The 21427-nt window shown below is 39.5% G+C and overlaps 1 protein-coding gene across 1 annotated transcript in view; it reads left to right on the top strand.

Annotated features, from left to right (window-relative positions):
* Positions 1-2013: 2013 nt before the first annotated feature.
* Positions 2014-21427, top strand: part of snd1 (staphylococcal nuclease and tudor domain containing 1) — a 177855-nt gene continuing 158441 nt past the window's right edge. Inside the window, exons 1-9 of the mRNA XM_062444103.1 lie at positions 2014-2317; positions 5342-5491; positions 7452-7572; positions 8156-8237; positions 14253-14413; positions 16205-16296; positions 17091-17249; positions 17348-17454; positions 18031-18121. Of these exons, the coding sequence (XP_062300087.1) occupies positions 2243-2317; positions 5342-5491; positions 7452-7572; positions 8156-8237; positions 14253-14413; positions 16205-16296; positions 17091-17249; positions 17348-17454; positions 18031-18121 (1038 nt within the window). The 5' untranslated portion in view covers positions 2014-2242. The remainder of the gene's footprint in view (positions 2318-5341; positions 5492-7451; positions 7573-8155; positions 8238-14252; positions 14414-16204; positions 16297-17090; positions 17250-17347; positions 17455-18030; positions 18122-21427) is intronic.

Raw genomic sequence — 21427 nt, 5'->3', positions numbered from 1 at the left:
GAAATTCCGTTAATTTTCAATGAGAATTACATTGATGTTTTTTCTCAAATAATTCGCAGAATACGCAATTATAATATAAATATCAAAGTTTGCTGTTATAAACCAAATCGCCAATAAGATCGAACTATTTGATTTGAAATATAATAAAATAAAAACACCCGTGCGCCTTTTCCAAACGTAGTGATGGGGTGGTCCAATAACGAACATTAGGCTATGATACAAAGTGATCACCAAGTGATATCAGGTTATGTTTTACCTGATCAGTAATACAGAGAAACGTATAACTCATATTGTAACGATGATTACAGACCTCAGCATTACACACTGGGACACATTTTAATACAGCAGTGGGGTGCATTTTGGTGTTCATTACCATAGGCTAATTGTTAATTGTTAATTTTTGCGTTATGAATACGAAAACCTTTCTTACTGTTCTATAATCCTCAAAAATACTATGTAGCTTAAGTTAAATATGCAGAATAGCAGAAATGTATAGATTTTTGGCGGTTTGAAGACTAGGATATATGCTATAATTTCTATTTGTCAGCTTGAAACTGAGTTTAAAAAAATCATGCTGGTAAAGGCAGCTTGCTTGATCTGCCCATGCTCAATATGGTAAGATATATTTGAAATTATATATAATATCAAAATATTAATGTTAATTGGGTAATGTTTAGTCATTGACAAACAGGTAAAAATCCCCCAGCAGCAGTGACTGACTTGGCTGAACTTCCAATACATCTTTTTTATTTTTTCAATCTTTCTCCCTCTCTCTCTTTTTCACATACTGTTCATATTAGTCAGAACAAGTCACTCCTCTGGGGAATTAGCCTGCAAATATTTAGAGTGGGTTCCCTGAGCATGATTCCCCCCCCCCCCCCCCCAATCACCATTACCCTTCTTTACACTCAAATAATTACTCACACTCACATCTGGGAGCTGCATAGTTCAACTGAACAGCACCACATATGTTGTAGGTCAGTCTTCATGACACTGGTGATGTTGAGATTTAGGACAGTTGTTTATGTTTATGCTGTTTCATGTGTGTATTAAATTAGGCTTCCTTAATTGAGTAGACCCCCCCCCCTTAATGAATGGGGGCGCTGTAAACCACAGCATGCTTGCCAGCCTGTGTGTGTGCATGTATGATGATGATATGATTTTTTTTCTTGTCAGTTGTTTTGGTATGCATTAGTCTCTACATTAATTTTTAACATCCTACATTTTATCAGTCAGGTTTAGAACACTTTGAACTACATGTGTTTGAAAAGTGCTACATAAAGTTTGATTTATTGATTGATTTTTTTTTTATTTTAAACTTTATGCTGTAGCCTATTGTTATATTTTGCACTGTTATATGTGCACTTTTATACTTATGGTCGGACCCCAGCTTAAGCAAGGCTGCAGATAATTGGGATCCTAATAAAACTTAAACTTAAACTAAACTAAACTAAACTAAACTAAACTAAACTAAACTAAGCATGCTGATAAATACTGATAATCTTGAAAATAACAGTGTGTTAGATTTGTTTAGTATCATTTCAGTTTTTTCATCATGCCACACCACGTCATATAGCAGCAGGTGCAGAATGCAGAAGGAGAATGAGATAAATGTAATTATGCTATTAAAAAGCAACACAAAGTAAATTAGTGCAAAAGTGTGCAATAATTTACAATTTATACTTTAATATGACATTTTTAACTTTAATATATACAATTTCCATTTTTCAAAGAAGTATATAGTTTTATAGTTTTACGTATATATATATTTTTAAATAATCGATAGTTAAAACATATGTAGTAATCTCAGGATCCTAAATCTAGTTATTATTTTTTTTGATAACTAAGATGTACCTTTCCTCACATATTTACTATGAAAGGTGTGTGTTACTTTGATGGGACGGTTGTGTACAGAAACTTTTCCGACGGCCCGTGAAGGCAGCATCAGTTAGGTTACACACTATGCTGACGTGTCGAACCTTTTGCTCCGGAAGGCTTTATTTCCATTTGCCCACGCTGTCGTGAAGCGGCTCCGTTCACTTCCATTCATTCTGCTAACCCAGACCCCGGAAAGGTTTTGACGTGTGTGTATGCATGGCAAAGTGTGTTTCCGGTATAACGTGTGTGTTGATCAGTGTTCAGCCTTTTTCTTTTGGCTTTCAGTAGAACAGTCACTCACTTCAAAGTCCCAGCTGCCTTACCTGGTCACCCCTCAACGGCGTTATATCCCAAACCGGTGAACATGGCATCTGTTTCGGCACCAGCTCAGACAGCCCCTTCTTCGGCTGCTACTCTGCAAAGGGGAATTGTTAAAATGGTAGGACTCTTTAACATATGAATATGTGAGCTCACTACGTTAGTCTAGAAGGACTGCTAGTTAGCTTAGTGAGCAAACGGCTAATGGAGGCTAAACTAACTGTCGCATGTCACACAACTTAAATTAAACTTACACGACGAAGTAATTGTAATTGTCTGTTGAATGCCAGTGCTGGCATTATGTCGGTTACAAGTGTCATTAACATCCAAGCTTACTTTTCTGCGGCAGCATGCCAGCTAGCATTAGCTGGTTTGCTATCAAAATTGCTAGCCTGCCATTAAACTGAAGCCAGTTGACGTTAGCACATGTTTGCTACATTAGTAGTAAGCTGTGAGTAATTCAAACTGTCAATTTTAGCGGGAATATAAAGTGTTTTGAGAAACATAAAAATGTCAAAAGCATGATATGTTGATATTAATATAAGTTACGTTCACACATGGTCAAGCCGACTGGAAACTAAGGTATTTAGTAACTTGTTAGCTGTAACAGATGTTTAGTTTCCCAGCTAACGCTAACGATAGCTAACTGAGCTCACTGCTTAGTAAGTGCAAAAAGAAACTTGAAGGAGTTGACAGCTCAAACTCAGTTAATTTGTTTATCTTATTGGGCTATATGTTGTTTAGTTCTCAGCCAACTAGCATGAAGATTAACATTAAAAGCTTCCCTGTGTGTGTCAGCGTTTCATTTTTGGTCCGATTCATCATTTCCTAAATGTCACGTTTTATTTCAGCGGTTAATGTATCGATTATTATCGTCAGGAAATGTGGCTTGTATTCATGTATCTGTATTAGTGAAGCTGGTTCATATGCTCCGACCCCTGAAGTCACAGACACAGCATTTCCTCAGGGTACCGGTTAAAGCCGACCACGGGAAACTGACACGTAGCTACAACTTTCTTGCCCCTATAATTTTCTATTCATTTTGGTTTGAGTGTCTCTATTCGTCGTGTTACTCTATATGTTTGAACAGGGTCAGACACTTCTTCTTATAGCTGAGTTAAGTCATCAGATTAGTATAATCATATTTTCAACTGTGTATGCATTAGGTTAATATACTATGGTTTGACCTATGGGAGGGTGCACACTAGTCTCACAGTCATGTTCAGGTCACAGTGCAACTCCACTGGGACAATTAAGGTGTCTGTCTCATGGGGATTTGATTGTTTTTTAAAATTTACTACAGCCATATTCTCCTAGTAGTCTATATTATAGGATTTTAACGGTCCACTTCCTTCTCATACTCCCAATTTTCTCATCTCAGTGTTGTTTTTATGCTCTGAAAGTGCTATAAATTGGTTAGATTGAATGAAAACGGTGTTGCCATTGAATCTTATTCCCCCTGATAAAGCATTCTAGGATAAACATATCTAGATTAACTTATCTGCTAGTGTATTTTAAGTTGTTTTAGTTGTTGGTGTTAGTTATGAAAGGTGAATGTCACCCATTGCTCCTCATCAACATGTGGATAAGAGAGGGGCAAAATTACACTTTGTCTACATTTGATTTTGAAGAAAGGAGTTGTCTTTTTTGAACCATGGTAACTGCTGTAAACAGTAGCCGATGGTGTCTTTGGATCCCGTCTTGAGATGTCAATGTGTGAGCGAGGCACAAAATTAGCTTCGGCCACCAGCCAAATGCTGGTAAAATATGCAAGTGGCTGATTGAATTGCTTCACCCAACAGCCCCCCCAAAAAACAACGGTGGTATATTGAGCTGCTGGTAACATTTGAACATTGACTAATTATTTAGCACCTCGGTTACACTCTTATGGATTTAAAAACAAATACATTTTGTGAAGGAATAGCTGTAAAATCTCATATTGCACCAGAGCCTGAGTGGGTAGATTAATATGATTTTTGGCAAAGTAACTCTTAAACTTTCATGAGGGCTATAAAACCCTTGCCCTTGATTGATTATGCACACAGTAAGTATACATAATTAATAATATAGGAGACCCTCCATTAATAGCCTTTATCCAACATGGTTAATACCTTGAGAGAGCTGATCAGGGGAGTCAGGCTAGGCCTTGTAGTTCATTCCCACTGGAACTTGACCTCTTTGTAGATAGAAAAAAAAGATGGGGGTGGGGAAATGAGGGTATTGCCTCTTTGCCTCCTTTTTTTCCAGAGTTGGTCGGTGTGTGTAATGAAAAACAAAATAAAAATACAGCGACCGTCCTGATTAGCCTGTACTTGAAGGGGGTGAGTCAGCTAGTGGGGAACAGTGGTGATTTGGTGAAGGAGTTTATCTAGCCCACATCTTAGATCAACAGCCCCCAGTGATACTCTCTGCAGACACACTGGAGAGTCCGCAGATAAAAGATGTTTGCTCAGATTCGTGTAAATGCCATGGTTGTCAAACCTAAGAGTAGGTTATCTTTTTTTTTTTTTTTTTTTTTTTTAGTATTTAGCAACGTTATCAGATGGCGTGATCTCACCTTGCGTTTGAATGACAGACTGTCACCATGGAAACGTGCAGTGTGAACTTGCTTTATTCCAGCACCATAATAGTTTAGCAGGCCCCATGGAACAGCTTCTGCTAATTTACAGCTACTATGAGATTGTGAATTGGCAGCTGATTATCCACACAGCAGGCTTCACATAAACCTTCAGTGTGTAATTCCCTGTGTCAATTGATGATTTCCTTATTTGCCTTGCCACTGTAGTTGTTTATGTTACACCAATGTCAGATTAATGCCGCATGACCTACCCATGGTTCTTATCAGCTTGACACTTGCTGTAATTCAAATACAGTGATTTACTAAATGTGGAAAAGCACATTTATTGTGTGAGATGACACAGAAAGTGAGAAGCTATATCTAGTTTTGTCGTTGGTATCACACCTGACTGAAGTGTTTGGTTTCCGTTGGTCATGTTTGTGGTGTGTGGTCTGTAGAGCCGTCTTTGTGATCAGTAGCTTGTAAGAAACAAAGAGAGGAAATGTTTTTTGAGTGTAACGTATAGCAGTATTTTTTTCTGTTGAGTTGATTTTCTCCCACTGATACTTTTTGTTGTCATCCCTCCAGGTCTTGTCGGGCTGTGCCATTATTGTTCGGGGCCAGCCTCGAGGTGGCCCACCCCCGGAACGTCAGATCAATCTCAGTAACGTCCGAGCTGGGTCCATGGCCCGCCGAGCTGCTCAGGCCCAGCCTGACACCAAGGACACCCCTGATGAGGTGAGTGGTTCCATCCCATTGTGTTTGTTTGTTTGCTTATATCTGTATGTTTTTGGCAAAGGCAGAACAAGGCCCAGCTAAGCAGGCCTCCAACCAAACAACCTAGTTCTCTAATTTGGGAGTGAATGCTGATGTGTGGAGAAGAGTTAGAGTTAGAAGTCACATTGCTTTGCTGTCATCTTTTCTATTGAATGGCTGTATACATTAGTATTCAGACAATGCCTGTTAGTATAAATTATGATGCAGCCTGGTGATAAACACGTCAATTCTTAATTGAAGTCAAGGTTCAAAGGTATCACTCTGACATTTTCTTATCACCGAGTACTCCTTTGAAAAGTCTAAGTCCAACAGTTTATTTTTTACAACTGTTAATCCTGTCTGTTAAAAAAAAATAAAAAATCAGTTTGTCTGCAGGTTGCAAGAAGCATGTTCATTGCAGTTTTTGTCATCATTACCATCTAATGATTCTGTTTAATGGGTACTACTTTCACTTTATTACTGTCCACTGTTATATTTGTTTGGTGGCTGTGAAGAGGTGAAAGAAAACTCAAGGCTGGTCTGTGCAGAAGGGAGTTAAGTTGTGTTTGTCAACATGGATGCATGCATGTTGAAAGTAATTTTCTTGAAGATTTTCACTTAAATGTCTGTTATCTATCGCAGAATGAGGTAACACAACGGTGATTGAGACTGGCCCACATTTGCAGTGTTATTAGCCAATGTGTTTATAAAGTAGTTAGTCGAGGGATTTTGTTAAGTTCGATGTTGCATTAGATGTAATTAGCTTCAGTGTTTTGCTGTTATAACAGTCACAGCCTCACGTGACTGGTTTTCTCTTAGCAAGATTAGCTACACTAGCTGCTCTTATTGAGGCTACATGGGCTCCACAGGAGCAGCAGCATCCCTACTTACTGGACATACTTGACTGCCCCAAAATGCATTTGCAAAATGGTGGAGAATTTGGTTCGCTTTCTTTGGTAACAGTTGGAGCTTTTTTAATGAGGTACCGGTCCATTGCAGCAGCCAGTTTCACTGCAGGTACAGGATAGCGTGGCCTCTGCCAGGTATTGTAACAGCAGCATTGTGTGAATAACAGCGCTGTTGGTGTGAGTTTGTGTTAGACCAGGAAAAGGAAATGAGTGAGTTGAATGAAATGGCTTAATGTAAGAATAGGATAGCGGCCTAAACTTGAAGATTTTCTTGAAACTTTGGGGTCAATTTTTACCCCTCAGTCACAGTTTTTAGGTGCATTCTGAGATTTCTTGGGGCATTTTTGCCCTTGCTTCCCATTAATTTCCAAAGCTGCCTGCAATTAACACTTACCACCATGGATGCCACCAAAGAGAATGAAATGAAGATATTCAAGATTCTTACTTCGGATCAGTACAGTTATGATATCTATGTCAAGTGTTTCACTTGCGCTCTACAAGTACAACCATATCCCAAAGTGTATTTTGACGCTTCAAGTGTATTTTCTTATGTTTTACGTGCTTTGCTACAGTGATTGTGTATTAGGCTCTGAGCGCTGCCAAAACACAGGTGACCTATTGTCAATACTGTGCCTGAATGCATCCTTTGTAAACACAGAAGGAATCACGCACCTTGATGCACCTGACTTTATTGCAACTGAGATCATGCATGAGATATTGACAGAAAATACAACAATACACATTTTAATGTGAAGGAACGTGTCTTTGCAGCATTGTCTCTATTTGCAGTTTCAATTATTTTTGAAAACACTGGAAGCCTAGAACATACTGGATGTATGGTAGCATGCACTCGACTGCTTTGAATGAATAATCCAACTTTAAAAAAAGAAAGAAAAAATAACTGTATGCCGACGGGATAACTGTAGGTGTTATGAAGTTTAGCAGTCAAATTCACCTTAATTAGTTGTTTGTAATTAACTTTTTATTGCCGATGGCTATGTGAGTGTACAATAATATTCCTGTCTGTATTGCAGCCATGGGCCTTTCAAGCCAGAGAGTTCCTGCGGAAGAAGCTAATTGGCAAAGAGGTGTGCTTCACTGTGGAAATCAAAACTGCTTTGGGCAGGGAGTACGGCATGGTCTACCTGGGGAGAGGTGAGTGGACAACCAACTCTAAAAACAACATGCCGGCTCCGTACAATGTCTGCATACATAATGGAATATAAAGTACTTATTCCAGCTGTGTTTTCTTTATTTTTCAGCAGTTTGTTTTTGTACAGTTGAACAATATCACAGGGAGTTTTATTATACTGATTTAATCATGTCTGTGGTGGGCTTACAGTCAGTATAACAGTTACAGTTATACTAGGATTATGAAGGCAACTCTCGGGATCTCCTTAGAATTAAGTGGCATGAAGATGCTCCCAGTTTTAAAATGCGTTAACCAAAATGTTTTGTATATTCTGTCCTAAAATTGTATTGCAATACATGTTTCATACCTCCATTAAAAAACGGTTTAGTAGCTTTATTCATTCTGGTAATGTGTGTATGTGTTCAAGTAAATCTGTGTTGCTTTCATAAAAGTATAATTTCTATCTTGCATGAAGATTGTAGGTTACATGCTGGTAGCTTATTTCTGACAAATTAAAACAGCATGTTATGGAGATGAGGCCAAATGTTTCTGTATTTTTCCCTAGTGTTTGATTGTGTCTTTTGTTTCTCTTCTTTCTAATTGTAGACACAACAGGGGAGAACATCGCAGAGTCTCTGGTGAACGAGGGCCTTGCCACAGTCCGCAGGGAAGGAATCAGAGGGAACAAGTAAGATGTTTGCTGCTGTGCTACTTGTGCTTTAATACTATTGTCTGTTGACTTGAATGGTTTACATTTCTGCCAAATGGCACGACAGCCCCCAGTAGCACAGGGCAACCAAGATTATCAGATTTGTGATCTAACAAGCAGACACAATTTCCTAGTTGTTTTTACAGTCAGATACAATTTTGCGCACTGATATTTCCACCAAAATCCCAAGCAATATGTAACTAAAGCATATAAAAAAATAAAATAATAAATAACGATACATTTAATTTGTACCACACTTTTCATGCATAGTGAAACTTAAACTGCTATAGTTTTAATAAAATAAAAAACACAACACAAAAAAAGCCTCTCTGAATAGAAAGGTTTTTTAAAAAGAGACTAAGGGGTGTGTGTGTGCTGCCCTCAGATGGTTACGAAGGCTGCTCCAAAAGTGTGATGCAGCAGAGCAGAAGGCTCAATCCCCTATGGAGTGGAGCTTAGTATTGGGGGCTCTGAGGAGCAAGCTGCTGCTAGACCTTAGGGTGTTTGGTTTGTGCTATGATCACAGGACTTTGTCGTCAATCCTGAAAGTGCATTGAAAACAGAATTGGTGTCATATGTTTGTGCTTTTGCATTCTCACTACAAGCCCGGCAGCACATGATATGAACATTTTTTTTTTGGGACATAATTATTTAACTACACCTAACACCAGATTATGTAGTTTTCAATATGTTTGTTACAATGTCATTATCATCCATGTTGTCATTGGGTAGTAGAAGAGGGATATTGGTAATAGTAATTTTGTTGAAAGGAATAACTGTTCCTCTATCCTCTACTTGCTAAAGCTTGTAGCAGCACAACACTGATAAATCAGTGGGGAGATGTGCATAAGTCAGGAATGATAGACTGTAGAAAACTGGGACTGAGCCATGGTGTCCCACATGGTGGCAGTATAACCCTGCTTCAACTGTGATGTCCCTCTGAAACTCTTTCTTGCCACATTGCCCTCACGCAGTAAACCCCTAAATATCCGTATACACCCAGCGCTATATGACAGAGTACTGTATATCCCCCCAGTGGCAGTATTTGTACATTACACACATTACAAGCAATTTGACTCATGCTGCTACATTTATATCCTCCAACATGAACATAGATGATGTGATTTTTTGCCACTAATGACCCATCTCAAGCATTCTGTGCAATGGCCCAGAACAACACTAATGTAAATGATGCTTTAAGTATAAGTGGGCATCATTTGGCCAAAGAGGGGAGGGCCATTACTCAGTGAGGACTTAGTTTTACCCTCAGTGCACTAGCATCCAATATCCATGACCAATTGTGACTTCGTACGTTGATCACACTGTGATGTGAGCATAATTATGGGGATGATAGTAACGATGATAGCTTTGGACATCTGAACATGTGTTCAGAGGCTGAATGCTGCTTGGGAAAAGGGTCAGCCAATGGATGAATCTGAGTGCCGGGGCCAGAGCTCAGCAGTGCTCCAGAGTGGGTTGGGGCACTGTTGGTTAGGGATGGTTTTCATTGGTTTACTAGAGCAAGAAAGAACACACAGTCTCTCTCTCAAACACACAGAAACAGACAAACAGAGCAGTGTCATCTTGATTATACTAGATCTAAATAGAAACGAATATTTCTGTGGACTTCATATTTCTCCTTTTTGGGGGTTAAGCCATAATACTTGAATAAATTGTGATTTCATATCTAATTTGAAATATGTAACAATTGTGTAGCTTGATTAACCACACAATACATAGCTTTTTGAACATAATTGTTTTTTTTTTATAGTGATACTTATCCAATTTTGAGCAAATTACCTTGAAGTGGTGCATTGAGACAGAAGATTGATTCCTGGTATCTTCAGATGGAATCACAGCATCTCTGCACTGATACATGAGGGTGGAATCTCAAATATTATAAATCTAGTCACATTTCTGTGCTGCTTATTCATTACATTTTTGTTGTATTTTCAAATCTGGTATCAAGGGTACTTTGAGTTAAAATCTTAGAATAAAAACATTTACCACTGAATAAATGTCCTTAACAATGTGAAACCAATGGGTCTTATGCAAGAAGCATGAACAGATTTGTTCTTAAAAAGCAGTTAGGAGTAATTTTAAGAAAAATTGAAGCATTCATTAGTTTTCTTGTACCTAGAATTTTTCCTTACAGGTACAAATGAAATTCACGAGTGGTCCAGACCTGTCGTACGTGTCATGAATACATCCTTTCTCCTTTTCTATGTTAGGGAGAAACTCTGCTTTGATTTACAACTAGAATGCCCTAATCTGAATTAATAATTTTGACTTCAAATATAATACTGAAAAATGAATGCAACGTTTATATTCTGCTTACCATATTTTCATCATTATGGCTGCACATCTATTTAAAAGGGTTTTTTTAAAAATGAACTTTTATGACATTTAGGTGCAGAAACTTCTACATTTCAGTAGTTGCTAGGAAACTTGTCTCACTCAGACAGCCACCTCTGTGTCTCTCTGCAGATGTTGCAGCTGACAGTGTAAAAACATCACCTGTAGACTGTAATATTCTCCTCTAATATCTCTGACTGTCACATGACCGCCTCCTGTCACACAGTGCTTTGCTTTAGATGTTTTTTTTAGTATCTAACTTCATGTCAAATCATTCTCTTTTTATTACTGTCATAGTGCAGAGCTGCTCTGATGACAGGAGCTTGATTCATGTTTCTTTCAATAATTTCATAATTGTTTCAGGATCATGTGTTTGTTTTCTGATGTCTGAAGCAGACTTGCAGTTGTGTAGTGTTTTTGCTCTTTGGGAATGTTTTGTGATTGAGACTCCGCCACAAACAGACCAGAGCCTCGAGTGGAAGTTTTATGAGTGTGGAAAGCATCTTTAATGTTCCCTAAATACATCACTGCATAGTTGTTTGGAAGGACATATTCCAACATTTTTTTTACATGGTTGCATTTATATTGTCCAAGAAAGTGCAACTGTGTGCTGTTTACCTCCAGGTCACCTCCAACATGGTTGATCAGTGGCTAGTTGTCTCCCTTCAGTCTGGGGATTTATGAAGAACTGGATTAGATTCTTCCATCTAACTAGTTTTTATCTCAAGGCAGAACTACATGCTTTCCTATCATTAATTAGGACGTCTGTATTGAGCCTGCATATTTCTCATACGTTTTTTGCCCTATAAAGCCACAAAATATTTTTTTTCTTTTGCATACAAAGATCTTGTTGATTTGTGTAACAGTTTCTTTTTATTTCGTTCTCATTGATTTATCTCATTTTTCTTTTAGCCATTGAAGTAAAAATATGATCACATTGCAAATTTATCCTCCTTATATATTGCAACTGTCGGTGTCAGGCAGATTTACATTTATTTCAATCACACAAATTAGGGTTGTTTTTTGTTTTCATGAAAAAGTGCTGTCCATGGTGCTGAGCCATGCAGTGATTGAATGAGTCTTGTGTCTCAGTCTCTTACACTCAGACTGCTCTTCTTTAAAAAATGCATAGTCCATCCACTGAGGTGTCTAGACCCTGAAAGCTGGTCAGAGTCCACGGCATTACACTTTTCCTTTTAAAAAAATTAAAACCACAGACAAGGCGTTGGAATGACTGGTTATATAAGACCAACCCATCTGGAGCAAAAGAGATCTACATTAACATGGAGTCCAACTGTGCTTCACAACCCCCCCCCCCTCGTTGCTCTTTTTAAACTCGAGCCCCAGTGGGGTTTTGGTTGGCGGTGTAGGTAAATGTCTCGAGGATGAAGTGCGCTTATTTGGGTCTCATTGCTCACCAGGAGAGGAACCCTTCCAGTCAAGTACACTGGGGAACATGAGTTCCTACACCCTCTTCAAACTGTACAAAGACAACAGGGAGCTTTAAAACGGCTTACTAAGGTTCAACGTTTTGTATCTATTTAAAGTATTTTTGGTTGCACAGGGGAAGCCATATGGAGATGAAAGATGTAGCCTACAGCGTGTTCAAATATAAGGAATTGGAAAGCTTTTTTTTCTTGGCCCTTGTTGCTCTAGTAGTCTTGCTCAGTATTGCACTTTCTTACCCGTCAATATATATATATTTTTTTGATTTGAAGCAGTGTGTTAGTTGGAGGAAGATGCTGACCTAAAAAGAAACCAGTCTATTTGGAGACGTGGATAAGTTCACTATCATCTGCCTCCACACATGAAATCATTTCTATATCTTGACCAATCTGTACTTGTGAGTCGCTTTCCATTTATTTCTATGGATTTACAACGTCTGCTTTCCTTGATTGCATTGTTAGTTTTTCTCACCCCATCTTTTTTGCTTTCTGTTCCTGTTTAGCACTTAAATTCTAAGTAGCTTAAGCACAATTGACTTCTTACAGAAAGTTTCACTATTGTTGCTCAGTAAGCAAGAAACTGTTTCGATTCAGTTTGAAGTTAGTAGCTAAATCAGGGGAGGCGGGAAAGCGAACTTGACAGCGTTTTGGGCATAAGTCCAAAAGCCCAATTAGGAACACACAGCAGGAGAACTGGCTATGTGTATGTTTGTGTGTAGCATTTTAATTGAGACCCACTTTGTTGCTTCTCCAAAGCAAACCATGTCTTTTTAGGCAGTAAGATTTTAAAAAATGTAGTTTATGCACTGTTCATTTTTTAAAAAGCTCTAGTCACCATCTCTACTCCCATATCAATCGAGCAGCTTTTGCTTCTTGGAAAAACAAAAGCCTGTTGGCCATTTGAAGTTCTGAATAATTAAACTTGTACAAGGGCCCTCAAAAAGCATTAGGCTGCACAATTTAGAGAGCCAGCATAGAATTAATTGTGGCGTTTGTAGCCGGCTATGTGGTTGCCTTTGAAGGAGCTGTCAAACACTGTTACTGTCTCTTCACAAAAAAGCTCTGATACATTTAAAAAAAAAAAGAAAAAAGAAGTTGTTATAATCTGGTCATCAGCTTGCTTGCCACTAAAACAACAATGCAGTTTGTCAGGAGCAGCACTTAATTCAACAAAAGCTGGAACCTCACCAAACCCATACTGTCACCAAGTCTGTACATTTAATGAGCATATGTACATATTAAAGTTAACAGCAAGTGGCATTTGTCTTTTTTTTTTTTTTTTTTTGGATGCAACACAACTGTAACTGTAATATGATCAATTATTATTAACATTATACAAGGTAAAGCCTTTCACTTTGGTCGCAAGTGGTTGTAATTATGGTTGTAATTCTAATATGTTGCCTGTTGGGACATGTTTTAACACAGCCTGGATAAGACCTATTAGAACATGTTAAACTTAACAAGGGCTGCGACTCTACAATTCAAACCCCTTTTTTTTGCTTGTTAGATACAGTCTGTCTCTCTCCAACTGGTGTGAAATTAATTGCAACTTGTTAACAGGCTGAGATAGCTTTTATTTTTCAAGCAGGTTGTCAAAGGGGTTTTTATGGCACTCGGAGAACGTCTGATCTTTATAGCTCCTGTTTGTTAACTAGTAATTAGCAATATTTTAACAAGAGCTATTATTGCATTAGTGTGGCAACATTCTCTAACATCGTTTTCATTTTCAGATGGCAGGGAGCCACCTGTGAAATGTTTCAATATCAATTTCATTCAGCTCTTGGTTTCATACTGTTTAACTTTAATATATTGGAATAATTTTTAATAAAGATGCTGTGGATATTTCATTTAGTTTTCTTATCTTAAGCAGCAAATTTCCTTTAAAAAAAAAATGAAATCAGATTCACTCAGCTGCTCATATTTTAAGTGTTCAGTCTCTCCTCACTCTGGCTGAGGAGATGGATGAGTGAAAATATTTGTGCTGTATCCACAACTTTTTTTACAAGCTGAACAACCCTCTTTCAAAAGAGCATTAAAGCTAACTTCTGTACACTACCTACTGTATTGAAAGAACAATATATACAGGCAAGAACATATTGATTTCATAACATACACAGCTGTCAGTTTGAAATGTGTCAGTAGGTATTCCTTTTTTATTGTGTCTTAAACCTTTTCTTTTTATGTGTGTGTCCAGTCTAGAGCAGGCCAGACTCTGTGATTTGGAGGACCAGTCTAAGGCATCCAAGAAGGGCATGTGGAGTGAGGGCGGCGGCACACACACCATCCGCGACCTCAAGTACACCATAGAGAATCCCCGCAACTTTGTCGACTCCTTGCACCAGAAACCTATTAATGGTAAGGACTTCGGGAGGGATCGTACAAGCAACCGTACTGGGCATAACGAAAAGGAAATTACATATGAAAATACATTAGATTACACTTTTTTTTTTCTGTAAAAGCCCGCATTTGCAGGCTGTGTCTGATATCCACCATTTTGGATGAAGATATTTCCTTCTGAATATCCACTTCAGGGCACACATTGGCACAAAGTAGATCACCTTTCACTGGCTCATTCCTCCAGCCTTTCATCTCTGACCTACCCGAGGTGTAATGTGCCACTCGATTCATTCCAGGCGACTGCTGTTAACAGTGGCTCAGCTCATTTCCACTACCCTTTAATTGAATGAGAAAATGAACAGGGGGATGGCTTTTTCATTCTTTTATTTCTTGTCCTTACCATTCATGGGAGACAGTCGGGCTTGTTTCAGAATTGAAGGCAGCAATCGAGCCGAAGCGCTTTAAATGTGCCTTGAGTCGCTGTGGTTGAAAACTGGAATACCAATTTCTCTCTTGTGTGCCTATGCTGCTGCCTGTTCCTGCACCCAGACACACACACATACATACATACATACACATACATACATACACATACATACACACACACACACACACACACACACACACACACACACACACACACACACACACACACACACACACACACACACACACACACACACTCGCATGTGCACATGTGATACGCAGAAGGAAAGTCACTGAGAGAACCCATCTCAAAATATCATTTTGGCGTGAAATGAGTTTCACACAGGTGAATCACATCCTGTCCAATTTTTGAAGCACTTTAGAGGTCAGGAGCAACAGTTTAGTGATATGATTTTGGAGAATGTTATGCTTTACCTCAAAAGCTTTGCAAATAAATTGACACTGCCTCAAAGTTTGTTGTGAAGCATATTGTGCTGTCAAACTCTGAAGTGATAATCCACCAAAAATCTTTTGAGTATCAAGCTTCTCGATCTTTGGCCTTAAAGGTGGCTGTAAAACACATACATGTAGTGTCTGTCTTTTCAAAGAACAATGGCTTTGGTCAGCTTGATGGTTTTAATAGATTCTAATTATAAGAAGAAACATTATCTAAAGATCATCAGAATTTTCTCAAATCAACTTCACCACTGTAGCGCAGATCCAAAGTAGTGTGTTGGCTGTACTTTGGTAAAATTGTCTTGAACATGTGGGACATTCTGTCAATAGAGAGGAGGGATTGTCCTGCTGGAGCAGTTCGAGAAGTTTCAATTCATATTTTGTTACTTCTCCCGCTGCGAAATTCACTGTAAACCAAAATGAATCGAAGCTGACCACAAACCTGTATTTTGTGAGGAAAGAAACTGCTGCCCCTTTTCCCAGCCACCTTTTGAGGCCTACAGTGGCAAAGGTTTGATAAGGGTATATTCTGTCTGGAGTATCACTTTAAGCGGAGCGAACAGTCTCCCAAGGAGGCAGTGACTTTCTCCTCTCCAAGAAGTACCAGAGAGAGTGATCCCTCCACAAGACGCTTCAATCTCACAGCTTAGTAAAAGACATGTTTGTTTTGGCAGATTGTTTTGAATTCAGTAAGTGCAGGATACTTGTATAAAAGAGGATACATGCTATGCCAGTATCTCCTTATTAAAATGTATAAACACCAGATCACTAACAAGCCAGTCTTCACCATACGTTTTTCTCAGGTCAAACACTAGTAATTAAGACAAGATGAATGTAATCCAGTCTAACCTTGATGTCTGTACACTCATGATTCGTAATGTGACACTCTCCTCACACGCTTCTACATGCTGTTCTTTCTCCCTAAAGCCATCATCGAACACGTGCGTGACGGCAGTGTTGTCCGTGCGCTGCTCCTCCCCGACTACTACCTGGTCACTGTCATGCTGTCTGGAGTCAAGGTAACCTCACCTAACTCATGCGATGTACCTACGGACGTGGTGAATGTGAACTGTGAAAAATTGGTTTATAGTCAGGAGACCACAGTAACAACAACTAATAAGCAAATGAATAAATGCATGAGTGGTTAGCCACATGAAGATAAAATGGCTGTTTTGACAGTATCCTTCACAAATCTTCAGTTCTTCCTTTTACAGTCACAAAAAACTATTGAAAGTATTTTAAGGTTGACAGTTCAGTCTCGTTATTAACAAATGTATAAAAAACACATTAAAAGAAATAACAGCACCTTTTTGTCACTCCTTAAAATTCTGTGTTTGTTCTAGCAGTGTCATATCCGCTCCACTAAATTTCCCCATCAATCTCTTTCACCAAGCCCAGCTTTGCCAATGGACCACTCCAGATAAATAATCTTTTTCATCTCCCACTTGAAGATATTACATCCATTTCAAGGTGTTCTTTGTTTTGTCGTTCAAAGGCTTGTCTGCTTGTCAGGCCTGTTGTGTTTATAGCTTTCTCTCTCTTTTTTTTTGCCATACTCAAAAGGAGAATACAGATTCCATGTTCAGCAAGGTGACAGGTTAAAAGAGGATAACAGTAGTACACAGAAAAACATTCCCAAAGAGCGCACTGCTTCAACTACTGGGGGGATTGCAGTAGAGCGAATGTGCACCTGTCTTGTGATGATGATGTAATCAGTCACGTTAAACATATTGTAACATATTTTCTAATACTTGCCAAAAACCTATGGATTAAGCGTATGATATTTGTTAATGTGAGTTCTCTGTTCCTCCAGTGTCCCACATTCAAAAGGGAAGCAGATGGCGCAGAGTCGCCAGAGCCGTTCGCAGCAGAGGCCAAATTCTTCACAGAGTCACGTCTTCTGCAAAGAGATGTTCAGATCATCCTGGAGAGCTGTCCTAATCAGATCATACTGGGCACCATCCTTCATCCGGTAAGACACACAAGCAGACACCCCCGTGGTGGCACTGACATTAAGATTACTGTCTCATTAATTGTGCTCATGTTTGTCCCTGTTTCCCCATGTTACAGAATGGCAACATTACAGAACTCCTGCTAAAGGAAGGCTTCGCTCGCTGCGTGGACTGGTCGATGGCTGTCTACACCCAGGGAGCTGAGAAACTCCGAGCTGCTGAACGGTACCGAGATGTAGACACACAGGAAATCTGTTCTTTGTGTTGGTCAAAACTGTTGGATAGTACTCAAGTCTTCAAGATACTTAGAATGACAGAGAAAAAATAGGACATTTATGAAAAAATAAAGGGAAACATTAAGCATTTGATTTGGAGGCAGACAAACTCATATTATTTGATTCAGCTGTTGTTCGGGTGACGCTCACAGAAAAGTGTAGGAACATCATTTATTATAGATTTGGTTCCGCAAATCACTGGGGATTTAATACCAGACATCATGAATATAAATCACATGCAGATTCTTGAGGTATTAAAATGAATTGTGCAAATTCAGTAGACATGTGCACAAGTATACTGATAAATACTAGCACTACTTGAGATGAATAGTCTCACTCTATTTTGCTGCAATGATATTCACTCTTTACATTCATCATAGCAATGACTATGAGCTAATCATGCTGGAATTTTCTCTCTTTAATGAGCTTTGTAGCATTTTCCAGCCAAATGGATATTTTTTCACTTGATGAAGCCCTTTATGTCCTAATATCTAGCTGATGATGATGTGATTTTGTTCTTGGCCAGATCCGCTAAGGAGCGCAGGGTCCGCATCTGGAAGGACTACGTGGCGCCCACAGCCAACTTGGATCAGAAGGACAGACAATTTGTAGCCAAGGTGAGGTCCTTAAGTGGTTTTTATGTGCTGTGTCCCATGTGGTGAAGGAGTTGTCTCTGCTTCTCTTTGTGTCAGTTTTTCTCTGGCCCCTAACATAATAGATTTCAGTTTGGATCATTTTGCTTTTATTGAAAGTCCTCATTTATTTTTGAGCGTTACGCATAAAAAGCAGGAGTGAGGTATAAAACTTTCAGCATGACATGCAGACATTATCTAGCATGAATAAGACTTGGCTTCAGTGCTAAGGGGGCTGGCTGTTTCCCCTCACTTCCACCACTTGATGTCTACTGCAGCATTTCCAATTTTCTCCGAGCACTGCAGCAAAAGCAGAGCCACTTTGAGGCTTCTAACAAATTATATCCTCCTGACACCTCTTATTTTCACATTTGCAACCCCCAGTGAATAAAAAAAAATAAAAAAAATAAAAATTCCTTCACTAAAGGTACAAGAAGGAATGCTTAACAGCAACCTTGAAGCACTCCCCAGTTAAGTTAGAGCTAAATCGCTGGCGTATGCTGTTGCGGTGGCACAGAACGACCCCCAAAAGCCGAGAGCTAGAGATATTAGCTTTGGAGGTTATTGGCCAGGGTCTCAGGGGAAAAGAAGTGTCCTTAATATCAAGTACAAGGGAGTGCACTCCCTCCTACTTGTCAACACACATTAGTTCAAATCAAGTGAGATGGACTCCTCCATACATTTTGATAATACAGTCTAACCTCATTTTCACTATGAGATAACATATTACAGGTTTCAAGGTGTGGTTTTAACGTAGTAAAGCAACTCCAGCCTAAAAACATCCGCTTTAAATTTGGTCCCCTCTGTGTGCATTTTGATGAGCTGCACCCCACCTTTCCCCTCAGTTGACATATTTTTCTCTAGGAATGAAAAAAAACAAGTTTAATATCCCTAAAGTTTGTCTTTTGTCTGCGTTTGCTCCCTCCAGACCCTGAATTTTTAAGATCCTGAAAAATTCATGGCCAGCCCGAGTGTTACATAAAAGGTGTTGCTTTGGCAATCTGCTTACAGACTGAATTTGATAAACTGCACACGCATAAAGAAGGCGCAAAAAGAAACTGTGTGTATGTATATTTTTTCCTCGAGTCAGAGGGAAGAGGCTAGAGAAAGGATAAAACATTTATATTATCAGTGTGAGCTGCTCTCAGATCTCTCTGAATCCCCTTCAATGAAAGAGGGTTGGATGCGGGCAGAGGGGGAGCGAGGGAACATTTGGAGGTGAGCTCAGGAAAAAAAAAAGGAATAAATATGGGAAAAAAAAGCAATATCGGGTTATAGAAGAAATTAAAAAGTTTGTATTTGTGTGGAGAGGTATTGAGTGAGTGAAGAAGCATGAAAAGACATGAGAAGTCAGAAAACATCTAATCATGATGATCCATGGTACCATGTGTGTCCTCTCTCTAGCATCCCCTGCCCTGTTGATGCACCCTGTTAAACCTTGATGCACTTTTTGATCTCTGCAGGACTCGTCACTGTCCTGCTCCCCCCCCCCCCCCCCCCCCCCCCCCCCGCAACTGCTCTCCCTCAACAGAGCCACGGGGCGGCTTACTCCCTGCCAGCTGCTGCTCAGTTAGTCGGTTTGTTTAGGAATTAGAAAGCCATCGGCAGATCCTGAGACACTACGCCTGGTCCAGTAGAGTTATTCATGAGCAGGAGGGTGTATGCTGGCATCTAAGGTGGCTTGGATCATGGAGTGAAAGGCCTCTGAAATGGCATTAGGACCATGGGACCCTAAAAACTTTGTTACAAATGGAGTTGTGATGAGCTTTTTTAAAGTTAAGTACATATTGTACAAGCTAAGGTTACTCAGGCCCATCATCGTCCCGCCGCACTTGTCCCTGTGACGTTTGTCGGCACCTAATACGGCAATGCTCCGACTCTCTCAGGAACACATCTATCCATCAATCCCATCATCATACACTCCTCCACTGTTCTCGACCACTCTACTTTTCACTTCTTATTACCTGAGTGATGGATAGAGCGGAGAGGCAGCACAGGTCCAATCCTCACAAGTCAATCCTGCTGACGCATCTTCCTTTTCGACTGCCTCGCCTCTTTTCCTCCCATCTCTGCTGGGATTGGAGAAGTGGATATAGGCCATGTCCCAATAGTATTCCTCTCCCCTCCTTTCCTTTCCTTTCCTTTGCCCTCCCCTCCCCTGGGTAGTCATCCACCTACAAGTTGATGGATAAAAAGTGACGTGGTGTAAACCCCTTTTTACCAGCCTTTCATCACTAGATTGTCAGGGACACTGCTACTGTTGCTTTCAGGTCCACCAAATAAGAAGACGGTACTTGCCTAAAAAAGTGGTTTGTATTTCATAATGTATGTGGTTTATATAATGACTAACAGTGTTAATAATGTGTTCTGCATTGGTATGTTTTTGTGAAGCTGAATACAGGTATTTTCCCACTGATAGTCTGTTCGAACATGCATATTTGTAAATCAAAACACACAGTGCAGTTTTACAGTTGTGTTGTGTGACATACCCCTAGGAAAAAAAAATAAATAAAAATAAAACATTTCAGAGGTGATACTGGCTGTACTTACTGTATATACAGCTAAAATGCTTTTTCAGGGTTATATTGGGAGTAGGTGAAGAGGAGTGCTCTTAACTCATCAGTGCACAGGAGCAATTGAACATCTCGTTACATAATTAGTATATTTTAACATTGGTAAAGAGGGAAAGAGATGACATGAGGGCCTCTTTTGGCTGTTCGCATCTGTCCCAGTTTAAATAAGTCAGACAGAATGGATACAAGGTCAGGCAGCTTCTTTTAAGAGATTAAAAAGTCACTTTAGGGTAAAGTTGATGAGAGTCTGGTATATTTGTTCATGCCCCAATTAACATCAGTCAAGAGGAACAGCAATTATCTGAAATTATCTCTGATTATTGGTACCTATCCCAGCAACATGTCCTCTTAAAGCACGACATACTCATCCACCACTCTTTTTAAGCAGCCTTGAGGGGCTAGAAGTCAAATCATATAGTTTATCATGACATCAAAAACACCACTTGTTTGCAAAACTATATAATTTGGGTGACAAATCGTCTCCACTGGCAGCAAGACGAAGATGAAACACTGCTGCCATAGGTGCTGCTTTTGAAGGAGATGATCTGACATGAGTAATGAGTAAGTGCTGGCTAAGCCTGTTCTTGGCCCTGTGGTTAAAACCACCTTAATGGATCCGACTGACAACCAACACATTGCCTGACAGTAGCCAAGTTCCTCCTTGCACCGTGACTGATCTCGGCCACTGCAGATGTCATGTCGGCCACGGTCAGAGGGT

Source organism: Scomber scombrus, chromosome 22 (genome assembly GCF_963691925.1).
Source record: "Scomber scombrus chromosome 22, fScoSco1.1, whole genome shotgun sequence".
Taxonomy (NCBI): Eukaryota; Metazoa; Chordata; class Actinopteri; order Scombriformes; family Scombridae; genus Scomber; species Scomber scombrus.
The sequence above is the reverse complement of the archived record's forward strand: the minus strand, read 5'-3'. Positions and strand labels throughout refer to the sequence as shown.